Source organism: Calypte anna, chromosome 2 (genome assembly GCF_003957555.1).
Source record: "Calypte anna isolate BGI_N300 chromosome 2, bCalAnn1_v1.p, whole genome shotgun sequence".
In the NCBI taxonomy this organism is placed as follows: Eukaryota; Metazoa; Chordata; class Aves; order Apodiformes; family Trochilidae; genus Calypte; species Calypte anna.
In genome coordinates this window covers 60,097,932-60,122,375 of record NC_044245.1, presented here as the reverse complement: position 1 = coordinate 60,122,375, position 24,444 = coordinate 60,097,932, and the positions used below count along the sequence as shown (strand labels likewise).

Below are 24,444 nucleotides of genomic sequence, written 5' to 3'. Positions count from 1 at the left end.
AATTACCCTGCTGCAAACTACAAATTATCTACGAGAAAGATGGCAATTAAAGTGAATTTTTCACCACAGAAAAGCAAGTTCTGAGAAACAAACTAATGAAAATTTTTACCACTAAAATGCATTTGAACAACCTGACAAAGAACAATTAAGGTAAACATGGAATGAAAGGGTATTCACTATTTTGTATACAATATAGTAAATCTTATTAAAAAAAAAAAAAAGAAGTTAATCAAACCTCATGCTTTTAGAGAAACTCTAAAATGAAGTGGTTTATGCATACACCAGGAAAGCAGTTGCATTTACAAATGCTATTTTGCATTTTGGATACCAGTGACCAGTAATTTCTTGTCAAGTTGTATATTTTCTTAAGTTAATGACGTTTATGTCTGATAACATTTCCAGACTACAGCTTAGCCCTGCACATTGCCTGAACAATTGAGAATTCAAATACTACTTATTTACACGTTTTTCACCTGCATAGAAGTCATTATTAAAAGACAAAATTAAAAGTTATGCTATTTACCTTGTTTTTTATACCAAATTCATAAACAACTTCTTTCTCTTCATCTCTCATTATTGGAATCTTTGAGATGTTGTTGACATACACATGACCTTTAATAACTGGTAACAAGTCAAAACAGGCTTCAGCAATTTTCTTCAGTGCCAAAGAAACTTTCTGGCAGTCAGGATCAATAGCCTTTACTGATAGTGACGATTCTAAACTGGAACTGTGTGCTGAATCACTGATTTCATTGTTTTTGTCATGGAAAGCCTCCTGCATTGAATTTTTAGTATTTCCTGTAGCAACAATATCATCAGGCTCCAGCTTCGGTGGTTCACTATCCAGCCTCAGTCTCTTTGCACTTCTTGGCATGGAGACTGGCAGTAGTGATCGTTTTTCAAGATGATTTGATGTGCCTGAAAACAACTGCTGATTTTGCACATCATTGTCTTGATCTTTGCTGCTATCAGAATTAAAATTGCTCCCAGTTTTAACAAAAGCAGTTGATGCAGATGCAATCTCCTTGAACCCACCTATCTGAGCCACAGGTCCCAGCAAACTCGGGCTGTCTGAATTTGCACACTGGTTAAGATGAACATTGCCTTTCAGAATGCTTAGTGTTCTTGCCCTTGCAGATAGCTCTGGATACATGGTATCCAGTATTTTCACAGAGTTCTCCTGGGGAACAGCTGGAGCAGCACTATGGGCTACAAGCAGAGGCAATCTTCCTGGGACGGGAAGCGCATGCTTTGGGATGGAAGTACAAAATTTCAAAGGTGACGAGTGAATTCTTCTACCCACTGCCACTTCTGAGGGTGAGGGAGAAGAAATTAAAAGTGCAGATTTCACTGTTGAAGTATCTGCCAATGGAGACATCAGAGGAGGAACAGGAGTTGCACGTAGTGGAGATATCAGGTCATCAAGAGGGGAAAGCAAGAAAGATCCATCAGTAGAAGGCATGACTGGGGACGTGGTACGTGCAGCTTTTGGAGGAGTAGCAACCAAAGGTGGTAGCAAGGGGGGCAGGGGAAGACCCATCTCTTCCCTAATTTTATTTATCATCTCAGATGAGCATTTTGTTGGCACAGAAGTATCAGCATTTGCAAGAACTGGTTGAGTAAGCTTGACAGTCTTTGTTTTTCTTTTATCTTTAAACAAACTCTTCGATGGCTTGGCATGCGTTACTTGGGCAGCTGTCTTGGTTGAAACAGTCAAGATTGCAGATGGTTCTTGCTCTTTGCAGTTCAACCTATTGCTCTTTTTGAGAGCAACATCCACACATGACTCTGAGTCCAACATCCATAACTTCTCAAACTGTGTTTTCTGTGCCTCGGAAGGCTGCCTAACTGTCTGACAACTGTGCTCTACATCGGATCGGGCTGGATTTGGAAGACACTTGACAAAAGTGTTTTTTCTACTGCCACCATGCAAGGTAACATGAGTGCTGTTTTCTCCTATGTTGCAAGCAGTGGAAGTTTGATTATAATTATATTCTTCAGACACCAATACCCCCATATCACCCTGGTGTAATAAATTTTGCTCCACATTTGACTGAAGTTTTTCAGAATAATTTTCCTCTAAGAAATCACCCAGCACTGCCATTCCTGTATTTAATTTACTGTTTTTTGCAGCCAGTCCGCCATTTTCTGACAATCTGGTTAACATCTGTGGTAACATTTTTGAAGCATTTGGCTTCATAAAGCTTTCTTTTTTTGTTCCAGCTTTTTCCAGGCTTTTCTCACTGTCATTAATGTATCCAGCTCTGTTAGAATCTACCACACATTCATTAGCACCATCAGTGTTTTCAGAGGCTACTAATATACCCTCTCTTTTCCGAGAGGCAAAATCTTTAGGATAACTCTCCACAACCACATTTGACAATTCATTTGCAGTATCTGGAGAGGTGTAGGTTTCACAGTGTGTATCCATATCCACCACAGTGTCTGCTTTTAGATGACTGGCTGTTAAGGCTGGTCCTGGGTCCATTGCTGAATGAAGTTCACATACTTGGTCTTTATCACCAAGAACTGCACCAGTTTCCAGAGCGCACACCTCAGTTTTCCTGGTAGCTCTCAGTTCTTTTCTGAACATGGGAACACATCCAGGGCACTCCACATATCTACCTTTTTGTATATAACAGTCTTTCTCTTCAGATTCATTGTTCTTCTCTGCCGTATCCTGAGACCTTTTTAAGGCATTTTTCCCAGATGCCTCAAAGCTATTAAATTCCTTGCTTTCTCTGCCAGCTGTCAGTGAATCACTTCTACAAAGATCTGTTCTAACCTCCCACATAGAAGTCCTACATGCTGACTCTTGACATTCAAACTTTTGGAGAGAATTATTCTTCTTGTAAGAGTTTGCATCCAGTATATGTGATTTAACAGATGACTGAGGTTCTTTATCTACTGACTGTACCTTCTCATCGGGCATTTTCACTCCGTTTTTGTATACATATTCATTCTCAGGACAGTCCAGTTCTTTGCATATGTCTTTTTCAACAGGTAGAATCTCAGCACTCTCTTTCAAGCTTCCTGAAGAGCAGTTACATTCACTACCTGTAGCACAATTTTTATCTCCTTTGCTTTCCCATGTATGGGAAAAAGCAGCCTTTTCTGTTAATTTAGTTTCAACAAAACTGAAAACTTTCTGAAGACTGACATTTAGAGCAGGAGGCATTGTGGATTTCAAGCCAATTCCCTCTTGCACAGGATTATCTGTTTCTTCAGTATTTATACAGCTCATTTCCAAGTCCCCTTTAGTAGAAAATGCCAAGCCACTATTAAAATCAATTTCTGAAGTAGGCTGGCAGATCACCTCTGAAATATTATTTTTCTCCACAACATTCTCTTTCCAGTTAAATGCACTGGAACAAGTCACCAATTCCTTGTTTTGTTTATTGAATTCCCCTTTTATTTCATCACACTTAACATTTTCAGTTACCGAGAACTGATTCAGAGGTTTTTCAAAATGTGCATGAGAAATAAAATTACAGCCTACTAAGGCAGAATCAGTGGTATCCACACTGTCTAACAACAGCTCACTGCCTTCCTCTCTAAAATCTTCTGGATTATCTTTTAATTCAGTCTCTTGAGATTCTAACATTCTAAAGATCTGAGTTTTGGACAACCCACATTCCAGTGTACTGCACAAGTTGTTTTCAGGTTGTTTTATTTCACCTTTTATTTCTGTAAAATCTAACACAGAGGATTCATACTTAGGTGGGGTGCTTTCCACATCAGTAATGCACGACACCTTTGCTAGTGCAAGTGTATTTTCCAAGCCTGACTTCTCTTGTGATAAATTACTATCATTTTCTTCCTTTCTTCCTTTCTTGCCTTTTAAGTATTCCCCCTCCTTCCTATCTACTGCTTTTCCTTCTTCTGCACCACAGAGTAGCTCTGATGTTTCAGCTATTTCTAGAACACTTTCTCTGTTAAATTTCACAGGTAGTTCAACTGTCTCAGGTTTGGTTATATTAATGTCTTCAGTTTTGAGCTGTTCATCATCCTTTGGAGAGGCTGGCAAAACAATCCCCTCCACACCTTCACTTTTGTCTACATCATCCATAGACAATGAGTTTCTGAGTCCTTCAATAGCAGATGCAGGTAAGTGATGTCTAGTGACTTTAAGAGTCTCTGGCTTGCATTCTCTGTCTGCTGTATCTTTTATGGTTTGTATATATTGTTTCTCCAGTATCTCTTCACTGTCATGTTTCATTTCAGAGAACTGAGAGTGTGCAAAGGTCTCAACATTTCCAGTGTCTGCCTCAGTTTCTGTAATTATTCCCTCCCCATTATGCTGTATCATCAGGTCTTGAGGATGCTCCACTTCATAGAAGGATTTGGAACTACTGAAATCAGGCAATATATTTTCAGAGGGCTCTCTCTCATTATTTGCCTCTGCACAATATCCTTTCTTCTTTATTGCAGGTGTTATTTCCTCTCCAGTTATCACTTGTTTTATGTTTTCCCCTGCATCATCTGACACATGAGTTACTTTGATTACATTTTTTGATTCCTTTTCAACCACTTCACTCTGTACCAGTATTTCAGATTTCTCTTCAGAATCTTTGCTTTGAAGCACAATGCATTGCTCAGGTGGCAAATGAATAACATTTTGCAGAACAGATGCTGCCCTGGGAGTTTCTCTCTCTTCTGATAATCCATCTCTTTCTGTTTTCATTAATTCACCATGCTTTTTAGCTGTACCTCCATCACCAACAGCACTGATTAAGATTACATTCTCTTCTGTTTGCTTTACTTCACTACATTTTTCTATCAGATTCTGAGGCTTGAAACTGGGTAACAGAAAATCAGTTGAGGAAACTGCCTCTTCAGTGTGCATATCCTCAGAATCTCCTTTCTGTTCTGTGATGGCTTCCAATTCATGTGCTGTTGCTTCAGTTAGTTCTCTCTTTGCAGTTTCCATATTCTCAGAATTCTCCTTAAAATGATCTTTGCTAGTTTCCATGTTTGTAATTAAAGTGTCAGCTTCATCTTGCTTTGCTTCACCATCACTCTCCTTCTTGCTTGACATTTGTGGACTGATCAAAATATTGGTTCCATTCCATCTCAGGTTACATGAGTTTTCTGCATCAAGACCAAGCTCACATGACTTGCTCTGTCGATTACACTCCTTGCCGAGACTGAATACTTCAGAGCTCTGAGACAGAAGTTGGTCATCTTCTAAAATTGCCTCCACTGCAGAAGCACAGCTATCAACTTCCTCATCACTGGAACACGTGAGTTCTCCAAAAACAATATCCTTTAATAAAAAATACAAAGTTAATATTCCAAAGCCTGGTATGAGTTTTAAGGTCTGTTTCTCTAAACAAATTCATTGGTGGCCCTGACATGCAGTGGTTTTGTGAGATTAAGACTGACCTACAGCATAACACTCTTCTCCATCACTGTCCACTATGTTTTCATAGGAAATGGAAGGTACCTCTGTGAAAAATCAGAGGCTTCTTGCCCTACCTATTTGTATTCTAAGATGACTGGAAAATAACATTTGAGTAGGTTCCCCTTGGTTTTCAATACTGCTATGAAAGCCATGCTTATACGTAACTGGAGTTGGGACTGTAAGTCTGCAACACTGGGAAGATAAATTATTACAGAAGTTTAGGCATGGGTGACTTCATTTTAAACACACTCTTGAAAATTATGTTTTGCCCCCTTCCACAGGCAAAAGCAGTGGCAATGGCAGAAGATGAAAAAGTATCCATATAGATCTAAACAGTCACACCAAAATCCTTTCAGTACCTAAGTAATATTTATACCCCCCCATAAATCCCAGTAATACAAAATCAGTTTTTGCTTTAATTAGTAAGACCAAGTTAGTGCCAAGTCAAACACACCATGAAACTCACTTGTACAGTTAGTGGTGAAAGCTGTACTGGAGAAAGCAGAGCAGGGAGTGGCCTGGCCCAGTTCAGTATATCCATCACATTTCCACCAGGGCCCTTTAGCTCCTGATCAGAGAAGTCTGAACTGCTGTGTGCTACATCTGTTTGTATTATCACATCCACACTTTCATCTTCACTGCTGTGCAGACAATCCTCAGTGTTACTGTTCCCAACACCATCGTCTCTGAAAGGCTCAGTGCTTGCTTGAAGTTGCTTGGTTGTTACGGAATTCTGCTTTCCAGCATTTGGCAGTGAAGAATACCAAGTTGGCTTTTTGCTATCACACTTCCTGATCTTTTGGTGGATTTGTGGACTTCCTAGGACACAAAAATATTCTTAAGAATTTCTCCTCTTCCCATTTTTTTTTATAGAGGATTTTTTTATACATCATAGCAGTAAGAATGCAATACAATCAAGTGTTCCCATAAACTAGCAGTAGGAAGCACGTAATATTACTTTCAGAAATATTTTCATAAAAGAGATCAGAGCTTGTTATTCACACACAATTCTTTTTTCATGGAAAAGGTATACAAATGTGCAACAAAGCCCTACCCCTCAACTATCTTGCCAATTTTTTAAAGGCCATACTGGGTAACACTGAGCATACACTCCAATGATTTGGGGTTTTTTTCAGTTTCAGCCCAGTAACTGATGCTCAGGAAAAGCAGAACAAGCATGAGGTGACATTCTTTACTCAGGCTGTAATTCTCAGCTTAAAGCAACCTGCAGCTTTGAGTCAGCAGCTGCAGAGGCGCAGAACAGCAGTTCTGTGCTGAAAGAGGGTAAAAAGCAAACCCAAAGCAGCAGAAAGAAAGAAGTGTTTCTAGAATATCTAGCTCCTCCAACAGATGAAAAAGAGGAACTGCCTATGAGGGACTGTCATGGACAGTTGCTTCCTTTTGTAAAAGCACTGTAGGTTCCCTGATAAGATGTGAATAGGAATGATGGGACAGGACTCCTGGAATTTAGAGTTCCCCTTGTCGTGGATGGGAAAGAGAGGACACTAGAACCCTATACCCTTGAGACCACCCATATTCTAAACTCTTCAGTTTCTTGTGCTTGGTTTTTCTCATTTGATTGACCCTTGATCAAGAAATCAAATTCAGATTTGCAGGGGACAACTGCCTAGCTGCATTTTGAAGCTGAAGCCACAAATTTCCTGCCTTAAACTGGTAGGACTGAGGCTGATCAGCAGGCAGGAGTGAAGTGGATAAACTGGCTTATTAAACAGCCCTTTTACAAAGTACAAAAATGTACTTTGGCACATCTTAAGCAGATTCCACTGGAACATAAACCAAACCTAAAATCATTGTTATCTACACTGGTAGCAAATCTTGACACTTAACAGGGTGGGGAGGCAGGATAACAACTTCAAAGCTCTTACAGTATCTCTAAAGCCTGCATTACAGAAAACCAAAGTAGTAAAGAAAAGAAAAGAAAAATTAAAGATTAATAAGCACACTCTGGAGAGACAACTACAGAAATACTAATGCAGTTAAGGCACCTATTACTCTTGGGGGCACATGGGAAATGACAGCTCTTATGTAAAGTTCAAGTAGTTCAAGTTTGCTGTGAATGTGCATATGGATAACACTACTCAGAACATTTTTTATTATTACGCTGTATATCACATTAAAAATAAAAGCTATCAAATTGTAGCTTTTGTTCCTCTTTATCACTAATGTGAGAATTAATGCACTGTTATCTATTTGTATTCAGGAAGTATGAACAAAGAAAACGGTGTAAACAGCTTCTTAAATTTTACAATCCAAACAATTTACCACGTCTTTGCTTCAGAAAGAGAGTACTTGCATCACAATTCATCTTCTATACTGTAGGGTTCATAATGATAACATGAAGTTTTAAGTTTGAAAGCTGAGTTTTGACTATTTATAAATAGTCAGAGCAGTTGAGAGTAAAAGATTTTGATTTCTCAATTGCCACAGCAGATAACAACAGCTTTTATTTAGAAGAGCATTCCAGTGTGTTTGGTTGTTCAAATTAGTATCTGCAGTTATTTTCAAATATTCTAATCATGCACACACTTGACCAAAGAAACACCATGGAAATTATTTAGGTCTATCAAATAAAGAGTTATACAAACAGTACTCAAGCTGATGATAATCCCAAGGAAGAATAAATTAACGCACTTGCACATTAATATATTCAGATTTACCTTCTGTAACTGCCATTCTTCTTTTTTCAGGCCATACCTTATCTTGAACAGAAGCTGAAAAAAATGTACCAATATTTATTTTTTGTCAGAAAAAGAGACAGCTTCAAAATATTTAAAGACTTTGCATGCCATCTCACCAAAAATGTGATCATTTTCCTGATTCTGTCTTCTTCCTCTTGCAGTGTCAATGCACATCCAGAGTTCTTCTAATAAAAGCTTTATTTTTTCTGTTAAAATGAACATTTTTATAAATTGCAACCTCAATTGCTCAGAGAGCTAAGAATTTATGTTTCTTTATTTTTTCTCAGAACACAGACTTGCCTACAAGAAAATACAAAATGCCCACAACCAAAATTAAGCATGAAACAATAAAGTAGATTTGAATGTAACAACTAACTTTCTAAAACAATTCAGGTGAAACAAAAACAAACAGGGAGTAAATCTTTTAGGAAGAAAGTATTTATATCACATGCTTTATGTTTACTTGGCAGTAACTCAATCTTACCAGGGAGTAACTACACAATAAATGTGACTGAACTAATTGTCAGGTCACAACTTGAGTAGACACTCCAGAGTCCTAACATCACCATTGCTAGGTGGTGCCAAACAATCTAGTTCCACGACTGGAAGGGCAAATGGAGAGGGGAAAACAGACCAAAAATTCAACAAAATACATAAGTACCTCACCTACTTACACCAAAACGTAAGATCAGATCTAACAATCAGGAAATAAGATTGTTGCTTTTATGCAAATTCCTTTAAGTCAAAGACAACAGCAAACTCCTACTGATTCATGAAGACTTATTAAAAAAATTCAGCACATAAGGGGAAAACATGCCAAATTTACATGGTAGCTATTACCAACACTAACATTTTCTCACTAGTAATAAAAACCTTGCTGCTAGTTGAAGCTCAAATAAGAGCTTAGATCTCAATTTCCCTGCTTTCCCATTAAGTAAAAATTAAAGGATTAAATTGGGTACCAATTTAGTACAATCCAACAGATAGTAAAAATATGACAACACACACAAGAATGGACAAGGTGTACCTGCCTGGAAACTGCCTTCAGAATTTCTATACAATTCAAAGGCAAATAAGAGTATTCTAGAAGATGGCAAAAATACAAAAAATAAATATGCTTTAAGTTTGGCCTCAGTACTTCAGTGAAAGCTTAGAAGGAATTCCCTCCACTACACAGTTAAATTCAGATATTTTGTAACAGGGGCCTTAGATTATTATGGGGAAAAAAAGAGGCAAGAGGCTAAGAAACAACTTTACATCCTGAATTTCCACATGGTTTACAGAGATTCATGTTGGAGTGCATTCTGCTACAATTTCTGTCTTGTGTCTTTTGCTCTGTATGCTTCCTTTAGGACTCAAAAAACTTCAAAGACAATGGGATTGTTTATATTTTCCTCAGTGTTTGCATTCTGTTTTATAATTGCATATCAACTGACTTCATACACAGGGGCTAGACAAGTCATTTTAATTACTGCAAAAATTACAATAGTCATCTATTGCATTAGTTCTTTATCAGTGTAAAATATTTATATCAACCACATCTGCTCTTACACTGTTTCTGTCAGCAACCTCTTTTACAAAAAATGCAACTCCAGAAAAACTGCAATAAATTCATACTGGTTGATTCCACACAGAAAATGGTTTTGCAAAAACGTCTTACCTTTGTCTATATCTGTGGTATGATCTTCACTTGAACTCTGGGTCTCTGCGTGCTTAACTATTAAAAGGTGGAGAGAGAGAAAAACAAATGTTCAAATGGATGAAAAGAAATGTTCAAATTATTTAAATGGAACAATACCATACAAAAATCTGAAGGCAAAGTTAACACTTACCTTTTCTGCTCTTCTCGTTAAGTACACCATTAAGTTTTCCCTATTAAAATAAAGAATAATAACTTTTCATGCCATACATAGTTTTGCAAGCACAGTTACTCTTAATTATTATGAAATCTAAAACATTTCAGATTGATGCATCAGATGGAAAATTTCTCCCTCTTAAGGTGAACTGTTATGTCTAGTTACTCAGTATAACCAAATGTAATTTTACTATTTCAATATCTCTGTTATTCACAGCTTCCTCCCACCCCCCAAATGCTAAAGGAAGCTTTATCCAAAAGACCAGGAAAGTCTGACTTGTGCGTTCTTTAGCTCCTTTTCAAGCCTCTTCTTTTCAGTTTTCAGTTGTCTTAAGTCCTGTGTATGCTTTGTTGCAGCCTCTTCAAGAAAGAGAACCAGAATTCAAGTTAGAGTTACGATATAAGAGATTCTAACTACAATATGAGGTATATAATTAAGTGGGATTGATGGAGTTTTTTGGGGCAAAAGGGTATGAAGACCTTGCTGCTACATAATGGAACTCTAAAATGCTCATCAAAATAAAAACCCTATACTTGTACTTTACAGTAGGATTGGGGGATTTTTAACACTAAGATACAAGTCACTCAGTTTGCTGTACTTTAAACTGTGGTAAGCACAACTGTGAGTGTGCCATGAATGAAAATATTTGCCTTGCCAACAGTATAGGAAGTGAAGTGTCAGAATATTTTATGCATATCCACCTTCTACTACAAAACAAGGAAAACACAGTGCCAGAGGTAAATGCTTTATCGCTACTGAAAATCAAAACAAAACAAAAACGAATTGCCAGAATATTTGTAAGTCAGAAAATATGTGCCAGGATGACTACATATTTAGATATGATTATAAACATGACTAGAAGAATCCTGTCAAGATTATTCCAATGCTGGAGCACATGCCCTCTGAAAACAGGCTCATGGAACTACACTTCACTAGGTTGAGAGTTAAAAGCCAAAATCAGAAAAACCTTAGAAGGGACCCAACAGCAGCTTTTGTGCACCTACAAGAAGGTATCAATAAGATGGATTGAGCTTGTTCAGTGGTGCATGTTGGGAGGATAAGAACCATCAGGCATCATTTGAAACAACAGTTTCTGACTGGATATAAGGAAAACCTTTTTCACCACGAAGGTTGCCTGGACAGACTGGGCAAACCCCATCCTCTAAGGCTGTCATTTTCATGACAAAAATTCCCTCCAACTTCATTTACACCATGTGCCTAAGGTACTCAACAGAAAACAATTCTGCAGGAGTGTTAATGTGATTGAGAGACTAAGCACCACACATAGTACTACACAGCATTGATCCTTGCAGCCTCAGAATTAGCAAGTTGCAATTACTTCTTTGGATAAAAAAGAAATCAAAAGATGGAGTAAGACAACAGCAGAGTAACACAACATAGAAAGTTACCTTCAAGTTTCTTCACTTTTGTTTCCAATTTCTTTCTCCTGTTAAAGAAAGGTATTAATACATCATTTTTTGTATAGAAATGTTATATGGAAAGAAAAAAAAATCTAGCCCAGAACCTGTGAAACCAATGTGTCCCTGAAGCTGAAAACTTAAATCAGTGGCATGTTGCCGACATTGTCACACAAACAGCTGCACCTGTTACAGAGATGGTTTGCTCGCAGAAGAGTCAATCCACTAATCCAGGTACATAAATATAGCTTCAGCTGCAACTTGGAGTTACAAAACCTACCCAAGAAAACTGACTCCTCGGATTTTTGTGTTTTTCTGATGTAATGCAGGCTCGTTAGTTTTTAATTAAATTTGAATTTAATTGTTTTTAAGCAATTAAGCCTTGCTTACAATCAAGACCTAAGCAATGAGGTAATCAGGAATCAGGTATCAGCATGCAGGATCACTTATGTCTCCCAGCTTTTTGTTCAGAATATCCAGGTGTTTACTAAAGCCAAACTGAACCCCCAAAATAATGCATCCTGAGCAATTTTGACTTCAGCATTTCAAGCTCCACCTTATATGCAAAACATACACAGAACTGGGGGGAAGAAAAAAAAACTAAACACTTCTGTTACTTCTTTCTGTTAAATCCCAATATCCGAGATGCACTTTCTAAAACTCTTGTGATAAGTAGAGGACTCTGTCCTGACAAAAACAAGCTACCAGTGCTCACTGATCACTTTCAGGAAGAACACAGTTCATCCGTTCCCCATATTAAAACTTTCTGGATGTGCAACCTCTAACAATCACCTCAGACATTAACTGGAGTATATTTGACAACCCAGGCAGAAACAGGATGATTGAGCACCTTTGGGCAAGTTCAGGAGTCAAAACATTTATACTATGAAGTACTTAACAGATTCTCTTCGGCCTTCTCAGTCTGAACGCATTCATATTTAACTCTCTCTATACTTATATGACTTTGACAGTGTCACTGATGATTGGCCTAGGCACCTCCAGAGACCCGTGTTGGAAAGACCAGGACCAGGGGGATAATAAACTCCCAGCCAACTCTGGATTTGTTCAAGACTTGCTGCTTCATGTGCATGCATGTAAGTCTATGGGGCCTGATAGGATTCATCCCAAGACAGTAAAAGAGATGGTATAACAGGACTTCTCTCCATTATATTTATAGGGTTTGAGTCTAGAAGTTGGGAAATGTTCTGGTATTCAAGAAAGCAAGAAAGAAGATCCTTGTTATCACAGGTCTGTGAGTTTCATTCCAGTGCCTGATTAAATAACACCCAGAATACCCTTCTCCATAATTTTAAAACACCTGAAAGACAATGCAGTCATTGGTTCATGGGTTCACAAATGGAAAGTCAATTTCTTTTTATGACAAGATCACCCATCTAGTTGATCAAGGGAAGCCAACAGATAGGGGCTTTTTTAGATTTTAGCAAAGCTTTTGATACTGTCTCTTACAGTATCCTTCTGGACAAAATGTCTAGCACACAGCTAGACAAGCCTATAATACTTTGGGTGAGGAACTGGCTGAGAGGTCAGGCTCAAAGAGCTTTAGTCAATGGAATTACATTAGGCTGGCAGTCAGTGACCAACGAGGCTTTCCCAGGGCTCAATTTTAGAGCCAATGCTTTTTATGTTTTTATAAATAAAAGGGAGTCAAATGTGTATGTTAAGTAAGTTTGCAGATGATATTAAATTGGAAGGAGCTGTATATTCCCTTGACAGCAGACAGATCTGGATAGACTGGAGTAATAGGCAACTGCCAACCACAAAAAATTTAACAATACACAAATTTGGGATTCTCCCCCTGGGACAGGGTAATACTGTAATGTTATACATACAAATTGAGGGTCAAGAGGCTAGAGAGCAGCCATGTGGAAAGAGATCTGAGAGGGAGAGAGAGCTGAGAGGGAGAGAGAGCTGAGAGGGAGAGAGAGCTGAGAGGGAGAGAGAGCTGAGAGGGAGAGAGAGCTGAGAGGGAGAGACTCAATGATGTTTTGAGGTCCTTTCCAACCCCCAAGATTCTGTGAGAAAACATCACAAGTACAAGCTTGCAACACTCAGATCCTATTAGTTGGTTTTCTTTTGCGAGTATAAGTACCCTTCCATAGAACACTGAGAAGTCACAGTTCCCTGATACAGGCAATCTAGAGACTAGGAGTATAACAGGGTTAAAAAGCAATTAAATAAATTCATTAAAGAGTCCATTGAGAGCTGTAAGACACAAAAACACACCCATGCTGCAGGCAAGGAAGCCTTTGAGTGGCTGGTTACTGGAAAAACAAACTTTGGGAACTATCAAGGCACATCTTCACAGTATTTTGTATTATGACAGCAAAAACGGCTTCTGCTTTTTTGAAGCCAAATCTCTTCTGCTCATTTCCAAACGTGCTGGAGACTTCAAGGCCTGCTGAGTTGTTTCTTTAGAAGCAATTATTTTAAGGACTGATTTAAAGTGCAGGCCACTTTAGCAGTATCATCTCTATATTGGCCCAAGACCTATAAGCACAACAGAAACAGATGGCAGTAAAAAGTAACAAAGATTAACAAGCACTTAAAACTGGAGAAGCTACGGAATCTTCTCCTATCTCACCCTGCTCTTAAATACCTTTGCTAAACAACCACCAAAAGCAACTTCAAGACAGGATAACAATTAAAATAACACTGCCTTTGAGAGTGTTTGCTACAAAATTCAGGACCATTCTTCCATTAATTCCCTGTTCTAAGAACCCAAAGGCATAAAAATCTTATCAAAATGGAAAGCATAACTCGGTAATGTACAAGACCAAGTTCTGGACAAGGCAAGAGGAAGAAAAAAAGGTTATGAGAAAAAGAAGAATCACTCACACAGCATCGCTGTTTGCTATTTCTTCTTTAATTTTAACATATTCCTGTTGACTCTCCCAAAAAATCTTGAGAGAACTCTGTGGAGAAGGAAAGCATAGTTAATGTATGTTGAAGGCAAAAAAGAAAAATGGCAGACACTTCACCTATTCTCATGAAAACAGTAGACAGCCAAAAAAAGTGTACACAATGAGAAAACAAACAAGCAAGCTTGTTTTCAAGTCAGATTATTCTTTCTCTTTAAAGGCCAAAGTTATAAGAAACAAATCTCTATCTATAGAGTATGTCCCTCCAGCATTGCTGTGGATAAGAACTAAAAGCTGAAATCAAGATCAGAACTATTATAAACCATACATAACCCTGCTTTTTCTGAAAATGTGCCATCAGAACATTAGCTAATACTGCTTGCTGAGGGAAGAGGATTTTAAAAACAGTTCCAGTGTGGAATTAAAAAACAGGAATAGTGACAACACAAATGTTAATATGCTACTTTGTACCAGCATGCAAGAGCTACAAGAAGGAGGTTTGGGCAGTTTTTTAGAAATAATAGTTAAGATCTAGAAAATATACATGTTTAGGTGATTTGAACAGTCAAAAGCTTTTCTTGTGTAAACTAAATCTCAGCTAAGGGATGGGAGAGAAATTTGGAATAAACTCAAGTAGCTAATATCATAAAAGCCTATGTTCAAAATAGTAACAGAAGCAAATGCCTAATCTGCAAAGACCTTCCTTTAGTAGTACAAGTTTTAGAGTTCAGTAACCTAGTAAGATCAGAATAGAAATGAATTTTAATGTCTCTTCTTCCTTTCTAAATAAAGAACTAAACCTCAAGTTATCTGATCAAAAATCATAGGAACTACAAAAGCTTGAACGTTTTGCCTAGCAGAAACCTGCTGCCATTTAATTAATTTCACATAAAAGCAGAGATACATTTTCCAATAAGCTGGAAATAACAACTGGGCTCACTAAAGCTTGCTTCATTAAGATAAGCATCAAATATATAAATTTCCTTCAACAGAGAAAGTGTAAGTTATTTAAACCTTATAAGCACACCTTTTTCTCTTCCAACTCTGCTTTCAAGGAACCCAACTCTTCCTGGCACTTTTCCAAGGGCAGGATTTTCTGCAGCATCTGCTCCACTTGGCAACGAAGAGCAGAGATCTCTCTGAAACAGAAAGTGTAGTTGAAAAAAAGCTACCTAAGAACACAGTACCTTTATATTCAGAGTTCTGATTTTTTTAGGCAAGTGTCTGAATACCTTGCTTTCCCCTATGGAAAAATGCTTTGAGAGAAACTCAAAGGCTTTTAAAAGTTTAAGTGTCTTTTCAACACTTTACACTTAAAAAAATTAAGTTCAGATTTAAAAACTTTACACTAAGCCAAAAGCTAGATGCAAGCAGATGGCACGTGCCACATCAGAGTACTGCCCAGCTGCCTATACAAGTGCCATAAATAAATGTCCTTACGTAGGCAGTACTGTGAAACAGTCCAACTGCAGGATTTTTCAGCAGGCAGGATGGAGTTCATAAAGATTATACACTGCCTCATCCTTTAGAATCAAGTGGAATGGCAAGGGCACACAGCCACAGCACTAAAACAAAATACTTCATACAAACAGACCTGCTCCTCATATGCTTACATTTAACCCCCACCAAAAGATGAACTCCACATCTCCACTGGTCTCTTCAGGCTCTCATGTAACACAGAGCCACAAAAAAATTTTGGGCAGGTACTGCAGAATGAGGACATATTTCCCTCCTCATCGAGGCTACCTTGGCTGACTGTGGCCTCAGAAGCATGGCAAGAGAAAGGATGATAATAAACATTCAGCCTAGACCCAGGGCTATTGCTGGTATGTCAAGACTCCTAAAATTGTCAAAGAACTGCAGAACACAGTACCTTTATTAAACAGTTTAAATCCAACTTACCGTTCAGCAAACTGAAGCTGTAATGTCTTGTTAAGGCAGAAATTCAAAGCATTTTTCAAGTATCCTTAAGTATATTTCAATCCATTTGTGAAGAAACATCTGATAAAGACTTCCACTCGAAAAACCCAGAACTTTCAGAACTAAGTGTTTAATTGAACCATTTAAATATGCTTAAAGTGAATAAGCAGAGCCTCTTATGTCACAGGAAAAAAGCTTGGTCATTCTCAGCAATGCAGATTTCAAGTAGCCTGTATTAAACCATATAGTAGATACAGGCTATTTTCTTTACAAGTCCACCCAGTCTATTATCTATTACAGACACCACTTCCAAACTTTAAGTTTAAATAAAAAGCCTCAAGCTGTTTTCTAATAAATGTTGATTTACTAATACTGTCAGAACACTAGTAGGAAAGTAAAGGATATCAGTGCATTTCTGTTGATACTCCACCAGCAAACAACTATGAGGGGGGAAAAAAAAAGAGAGGTTACTAATTTTCTCAGCTGATCTTCATAATCATGTCTTAGGGTACCTTTCCTTTTGCTTTATAGACAAATAGAGTGTAAAACTGGTTTGCTTTTGCTGATAATAGTCAATGTAACCCTTTTTGTTTCCTTAAGGTGTTCAAACCTCAGGTTGCTTTAAAACAGAAAAACAAACAAACAAACAACAGGCAATATCAGTAAGTTGTAACCCCTAAATATCTGCAGCTCAAAAAACAGGCAAAACAAAACAACATTAAGTAAAAACTGTAATACACATATAATTAAAAATATACATATAATCATAAAATCACATCCTAATTCCTAAACCCAAAGGATGTTTTCCTAGGAAAGAAAACATAAGTGTGAAAGAAATTGTTCAAAAGACCCTAAAAGGCTCCATCTTTACACTATTCCCCTAGCAACCATAAAAAGTTAACACTTACTCTGATCCAACGTATGTGTTGGATCGTGGGACAGCACCAAAGAAAACCACTCTCTCATTTCCTCAAACATTACAGTTTTTAAGACTGGACAGAAGGACAACAGTGAGAAATAACACAGCAGCTACTCCAATACAGGCAGGGCTGCATGACTGTCCTAGCAACAGTGAGGTGTTATCAAGTAAGTAAAAAAATAGATAAATAAATAAAAAATAAGGGGGGGCTGAGCTGCAAGTAGTTAAAGAAGAGGTCATACCCACAAGAAATATATGCACTAGCAGAGAGAAGAGAGACACAAAATTTGAAGGTAGGATAAAAAAAAAAAAAACTATGGACACAAAGTAAAGGGGATTTGAAGCAAAGGGCCCTGGTTAAGACAGTGAGGGCTTTCAAATATTTTTTGAAAAACGAGAACAAAGGATTGGAATTTAGATTGGCTAAAGCCAGACTGACACATATACAGGAAAAGGTATACAAGAAATAGCCATTACAATTAGGAGACACAGCAAAGACATCAAGTCATAATATGGAGGCTGACAAAATATATCTAGATACATTATTCCACACAAACATATGTGGATGGTTATTGCCAATGGTAGAAGCAATCACAGAAGAGAAAGCAAACTATGAGAAACATTTTATAGCCTTATTATTCTGGGTGATGTTAAGCCTCACTTTTCATATTCTGATACTTAAATCCAACAGCATTTCACATCTTAATGCTTGGAATGTTCTGTTGAAAAGGTTCATATATCCATGCTTGACTTCTGGTTCTCATGCTACATTCTTCAGAACAGATAAAATAAAACAAAATCCTTCAAAGAGCTGCTAGTATTTGTAGTAATGTATAAACTACTATATGGTAATGTGATAATAATAATAATACATAAGCTACTATAGCTACACAAAATAGCCTTGTTTTGAATACCATTAAACACAAATATTTTAGGGCATAAATTAAGGAAGTCTTAACAGTCTAGATTTAGGACCTGTTTGTGAAAAAGTTACTTTTGCTTTGAGGAGAATTTAGTTTTGTGTATTAATCTACATTCCACAGAATGTTATTTGCTGCATTCCATTAAAAAAAAACTTAAGAGCAATAAAAAGCAAGCAAACACAAAAAAAAAACCAAAACAACACTTGTGCAACGTACTTACTCTCCATCAATCATTTTTTGCTTCAGTGCAATTAACGCGGCTACATATTCATTTATGTTCTGTAAGGAAGAGTCTCAAGTTGGTAAAGAAGCTTCACCCCAAATAACAGTACTATACACTGAAAACCCCTAAACTGCTTACTGATGCTCTACAGAATACAATGTTTTGTCATCTTTCACCAGTTCTCTTAGAGAACAGATTTAATGAAAAATGTATTGATAGACACATGGAGAATGGAGATTCCACAATAAAACATTTATACGTAAATGAGGCTTTACTATAACAATAAAAGCTCTTCTAACTTTGCTTTTACAGTAGATTACATACTAAAAGCCCCACTTTTTTTTTTTTTCCTCAAAACCAAATTAAGCTTTGGCAGAATATTACCAATAACCATCCCTAGCTCGTTTGAACCTACAGGTTTCTCAGATTCTCCATCCATACTCATCCTCGGCCAAAGACCTTCTCAACCCTCTGAGCTCTCCAGAGAGGGCCTTCCCCTTATTTAAAGGTGAAACGGACATAGAATCATAGAATTGACTGGGTTGGAGCTCTGGGTTGATGACCTCAGAGCTCATCAAGTCCAACCCTTGAACCACCGTTGCGGTTACCAGACCATGGCACTGAGTGCCACATCCAGTCTCTTTTTAAATATCTCCAGGGACGGAGAATCCACTACTTCCCTGGGCAGCCCATTCCAGTGCCTGATCACCCTCTCCGTAAAGAAATTCTTTCTAATATCCAACCTAAACTTCCCCTGGCACAACTTAAGACCCTGCCCTCTTGTCTTGCTGAAAGTCGTCTGGCCCAGCACCTTACACTGTGAAACATCACACCAGGCAGCTGAACAGAAAGCAGGTGAATGTCTCTCCTTCCACCGCACCGAGAAAACCTCACCTAGAACCTCACTAGCAGGTCCCGCTAGGGACACGGCAGAGACACCAGCTACATTTCTGCACTTCTCCCGGCTAAACAAAGCTCGGCACCGTAAAGGCACCGATGAGGGGGGCACCCACCGCTTCCCCTCCCAACCCCCCGCAGCAGCACTGCGCAGCCCCTCGCTCCCCTCCTTACGCAAAAACCCGGCCCCAGGCGCTCGTGGGTCCCAGGGACCTATTGCTACCTGCTGGAGAACACCGCAGTTGGTGCAGGCCATGGCTGCAGCCCCGGCCGGCGGCGGCTGTGTCTCACCAGGCATCATGGTGACCGCGTCCCCCCGGTCCCTCCCCGCTCCCGCCACAACCCCGCGCACTCCCGCACTCCCATTCGCACGGACACCGACACGGCGCGCACAAAGCGCGTCACAGCGACGACACCACCTCAGGAAGGACCCACCTTCGCCTCCTCGAGGGTGCCCTGAATAGTGGCCGCGGAAAAGGCTGGAGAAGGTGCTCTCTGCTCAGGCGTGGCGAGCACTCTGAAAAAGAATTACTGCCCCCGCATCTTCTTGGGCTTTCTTTCTTTTTTATTATCATTTTTATTTCATGCACGGGCGGTTCTGAAAGGCACTCCTGGCGCAGGCACGGGCGCCGGCAGCTCCTGAGGCGGATCCCGGAGAGCTGCGGGGAGGCGGCGGCGACCCAGGGCGATGGAGGCCGGCGTGCGGCTGTGACGGGCGGGGCAGGGGGCGGTGCCCTTCCCGCTGCTCTTCCCAGCCAGTCACTTAAAGCAGCGCCTCAGGCCTCACCCTAAGGCGGTGCTCGCATCCCCTGGGATGCCCTTCCCTGCCGGTCACTTATAGCAGCGCCTCAGGCGTCGCCCTAAGGAGGCGTTCGCATCCCCTGGGATGCCGAGGTTCAGTGCTTAAGATGGCAGCACAGCGGTTGAGACAGCGTTTTGTGGGAGCACTCTGCTCACGGAAAGAGGCGAAGCTTTCGTGTCATCCAACTATTCGTAAACAGGTTTTGTCACGGCAATATTTAGCGCCACTTGTCTGTCGCCTCCCCTTTAACGCGTATTAGAGAGTGAGGCGGAAGACTTCATGCCCTGCAGCCCCTACGCAGTGCCGGTCGCTTAGAGGAGCAGAAGTTAAGGCAGTGGCTGCTGGCTCTTGTTCCACACCGTGTGACTGTTCAGGATTTGCTCCCGCCACAGTACCGCTACAGCAAGTATTTAGTGTCTGGTACGCAGAGTGAATTAGTTTGTGGTTTTATTTCTGTTCGGTTCTTGCTGTTGGACTCGATTTCCTGAATGCTCTTGGCAACATTGCTGCTGCTTACACAACTTTTACCCCACCTGAAAGTTGATCTGGCTCACGGTTTAACCAGGTGCTTAGAATCATAGAATCATAGAATCATAGAATCGACTGGGTTGGAAGGGACCTCAGAGATCATCAAGTCCAACCCTTGAACCACCATTGCGGTTGCTAGACTATGGCACTGAGTGCCACATCCAGTCTCTTCTTAAATATCTCCAGGGACGGAGAATCCACTACTTCCCTGGGCAGCCCATTCCAATGTCTGATCACTCTCTCTGTAAAGAAGTTCTTTCTAATATCTAACCTAAACCTCCCCTGACACAACTTGAGACCATGCCCTCTTGTCTTGTTGAAAGTCATCTGGGAAAAGAGACCAACCCCCCCCGGCTACACCCTCCTTTCAGGGAGTTGTAGGGAGTGATGAGGTCTCCCCTGAGCCTCCTCTTCTCCAGGCTGAACACTCCCAGCTCCCTCAGCCTCTCCTCATAGGGTCTGTGCTCAAGTCCCTTCACCAGCCTGGTTGCCCTCCTTTGGACCTGCTCCAGGACCTTGATATCCTTCCTAAACTGGGGGGCCCAGAACTGTTTAGGAAGGATGTCGAGGTCCTGGAGCTTCAAATCACTTTCACCGGTTTTCCCAGTAGGTGGTACATATTCCTCAGGGGAGTCCCTGTTCATCTCTAGTCTACTGAGCCATCATAAATCTTACTTCTTGCTAACAATAGTGCATACAGCTATCTATAAATAACACTGATTAAGACATTGAAACTTGTCAATCAGCTCATATATGCGTGTGCTAATCAAACAGAATATTTCAGGATTTTGCAAGTTTTCTACTTCGAGAACACTGCACCAATACTGTAAAATACTCATTAGAGCAGGAGTAGAGCTTCAATAACAGTGTCACTGGAATCAGTCACTCTGACTGAGGTCTGTAAATTTCCTGTGCAAATAGCCCTTCTCAGGGAACGGAGCTGAGTGCTGGTTGGTTTAGATTTGAGAGCCTGGGGTCATTGTTTGGTTAGGTAACAAGGGACTTTTTTAGGTGAGATAGTAAAGGGTAGGGTTCTGCAGAAAGAAACCGTGCTCTATCAGAAAGAAGTGAATGGATATTTTCAGAAAAGTTCAGTGCTTTTTGTGACTATTAGTGCTTAAATGAAAATGTCCTTAAACTTCTATTTTAACATTGAGGATGCCCTAATTTCCTACTTGTTTGTTTTCTACTACTTGTTTATTTTCCTACTTGTCTTTCTGTAAAAGTTTGTAAGTTTCAATGCTTACTTGCGGAACTAGGCAAGTAAGCTTAAGCAAATCCATGCCATTTTATTTTCCATGCTAAGTTGCAATTCCTTGACAAGAAGGAAATATTTTAGAACTCTTTTAACACACCCTTAAATACTAGTTAGTGAAAGCATTTCCATAAAAAAGTAAGATATTAAAAAAAAATAAAACAAAATAGTATGAAATAATGTAAATTATATGTTTTGTTTTGTCTCTCAATTGCACTTAACTTGATTATGCCAAGAAGAGGAGAGATGGTAGGGCTTTGAGTTCCGAAGTTCAGCTTCATTAGATCTCTAAATCTAGAAATTAAGTTCTGGGTTCAACAGTAGACTTACATAGGGCTAAAATGCGTGTGCCATGAGTCACAGAGACTTGGATTTATTTTGTTGACATTAAAAGAGAAAACTGGCCATGCTGTGAGTCTCCTCATTTTTGCATGGGATCATGTGAAAAGAATAAAACGATGCCTATGGGCTACTGTGTTTATTTAGCAGAATTAAAATAACCAGCAGTGCATAAACATGATTTCTTTACTGTTGCTCATAGAGACAACAGAAACAATCCTTTCTGTTTCTCGTGAATGGAAAAAAGAATCAGATGCTGATGGTCCCGAAGAAATTATGCACAAACAAGAATCTGGTGGCCATGCATAGCACAAAAGTGTTGTCATCACACCGCAAGTAACTGAAGGCAATATTGATGATAGATGCAATTAGAGAGGTTCTGCAGAGGAAGTGAAGGTGCCTAATTATCTTCACAGCTTGTAAACGTGACAGCATCATGGTGTCTGTCAGTCTCAGCTATATAGCAGAAAAGTTTGTTAGCTATAATAAGTGTGAGAGGAGCTCGTACCACTCCAGCACGGTAGTTTTATTTCTGCATACTTCTCAGGGAGCTATTGCACAAAAAAAGATTTCAAGGACTGGATGGAGTTTGAGATCCTGGCCTGTATCAGGAACAGCGTGGCCAGCAGGTCCAGGGAAGTGATTCTGCCCCTGTACTCAGCCCTGGTGAGGCCACACCTCGAGTACTGTGTCCAGTTCTGGGCCCCTCAGTTTAGAAAGGATATCGAGGTCCTGGAGCAGGTCCAAAGGAGGGCAACCAGGCTGGTGAAGGGACTTAAGTAAATATCCTATGAAGAGAGGCTGAGGGAGCTGGGAGTGTTCAGCCTGGAGAAGAGGAGGCTCAGGGGAGACCTCATCACTCTCTACAACTCCCTGAAAGGAGGGTGTAGCCAGGGAGGGGGGTTGGGATCTTTTCCCAGGCAACTCTCAACAAGACAAGAGGGCATGGTCTTAAGTTGTGCCAGGGGAAGTTTAGGTTGGAGATTAGAATTTCTTTACAGAGGGGGTGATCAGGCATTGGAATGGGCTGCCCAGGGAAGTAGTGGATTCTCCGTCCCTGGAGATATTTAAAAAGAGACTGGATGTGGCACTCAGTGCCATGGGCTGGTAACCGTGATGGTAGTGGATCAAGGGTTGGACTTGATGATCTCTGAGGTCCCTTCCAACCCAGCCAATTCTATGATTCTATGATTCTATGTCATTGGATTTTGTGCTTGAAGCATCCTAAGACACTTTATAGTTAGGACATACTTAAAGCTGATTTTCATCATCAGTTTATTACTTGGAGAAATTATTACTCATTAATAAAAACACCTTTTTTTAATATTAGTGAGGAATTCAGAGTATGAAGTTCTGCTTCCTTAAAAAAATGTGTAAGTGCTGAAAAAAAGCAGTAGAGAAGTACTGGCATTTACATAAAATCAAGATGTGAACTAGCAGAATGAAGCAGCCAGAAATACCTGCTGCTAGCCAGAAATAGCAGTCAGGTTAGAACATCATATTGTCAGCAAATCAAAACCAAAAGAATCTGCACGCTGGATTTGAAGCATCTCTGACTCAAAGGTGCTTGTCTGCTCAGAGATAGCTGCTTGCAGAGGGAGGCAGTCCTAAAGGACAGAAGAACAGAGGAAGGCTGAATATATTTGAAGAAGGAGATCTTAAAACTGCAGGAGCAGACCATCCCCATGTGTTGAAAGATGAGCCAGCAGGGAAGAGGATAGGTCTGGCTGAACAGAGCTTTTGCTGACACTTAGAAACAAAATAATTAAAAAAGAGCTTATGGCCTTTGGAAGAATTGGCAGCCAACACGGGAGTTCAAAAATGTATTGAGGTTATGCAGGGAGAAAATTAGAAGACTCAAAGCGCACTTAAAATTTCATTTGGCTACTGAGGTAAAAAACAATTTAAAATGTTTCTATAAATACATTAACAGTTAAAGGCAGAGAATCACCATCCTTTATTGGATGTGGAGAGACAAAGGATGAGGAAAAGACTGAGGTACTTCATGGTTCTTTGGTTTGGTCTTTAGTAGTAATACCAATTGTTCTCTGGGCAGCCAGTCCCCTGGGCTGGGAGACAAGGACAGGGAGTAGAATGAAGCCCCCACAATCCAAGGGAAGCAGTCAAGTGACCTGATACACTGTTTAGACACAGAGAAGCCTATGGGGATGGATGGGATCCAAGGGTACTGAGGGAGCTGGCAGAAGTGTTCACCAAGCCCCCTTCCATCATCTTGTGTGTAACCCTGAGGGTCCCACTAAACTGGAAGTTAGCAAACTGGAAACACACCTACCAGAAGGGCCTGAAGCAATTAGAGAATATTTTGTCTGCCTCTTAACCCCACCATGGTATCTGTGTTATTGCCTATGAATTATTTGAGAA

At 39.8% G+C, this 24,444-nt stretch overlaps 1 protein-coding gene across 1 annotated transcript in view; it reads right to left on the bottom strand.

Moving 5' to 3' along the window:
* ICE1 (interactor of little elongation complex ELL subunit 1) overlaps nucleotides 1-19,442 on the bottom strand; it is a 30,557-nt gene extending 11,115 nt beyond the window's left edge. The window contains exons 1-14 of the mRNA XM_030445728.1: nucleotides 19,362-19,442; nucleotides 18,239-18,297; nucleotides 16,582-16,616; nucleotides 16,159-16,177; nucleotides 15,284-15,395; nucleotides 14,234-14,310; nucleotides 11,369-11,406; nucleotides 10,236-10,318; nucleotides 9,936-9,975; nucleotides 9,764-9,820; nucleotides 8,220-8,309; nucleotides 8,083-8,136; nucleotides 5,871-6,223; nucleotides 524-5,266 (exon numbers count right to left, since the gene is read on the bottom strand). Coding sequence (XP_030301588.1) covers nucleotides 524-5,266; nucleotides 5,871-6,223; nucleotides 8,083-8,136; nucleotides 8,220-8,309; nucleotides 9,764-9,820; nucleotides 9,936-9,975; nucleotides 10,236-10,318; nucleotides 11,369-11,406; nucleotides 14,234-14,310; nucleotides 15,284-15,395; nucleotides 16,159-16,177; nucleotides 16,582-16,616; nucleotides 18,239-18,297; nucleotides 19,362-19,439 — 5,838 coding nt within the window. The 5' untranslated portion in view covers nucleotides 19,440-19,442. The remainder of the gene's footprint in view (nucleotides 1-523; nucleotides 5,267-5,870; nucleotides 6,224-8,082; nucleotides 8,137-8,219; nucleotides 8,310-9,763; nucleotides 9,821-9,935; nucleotides 9,976-10,235; nucleotides 10,319-11,368; nucleotides 11,407-14,233; nucleotides 14,311-15,283; nucleotides 15,396-16,158; nucleotides 16,178-16,581; nucleotides 16,617-18,238; nucleotides 18,298-19,361) is intronic.
* Between the last annotated feature and the right edge of the window lie 5,002 nt (nucleotides 19,443-24,444).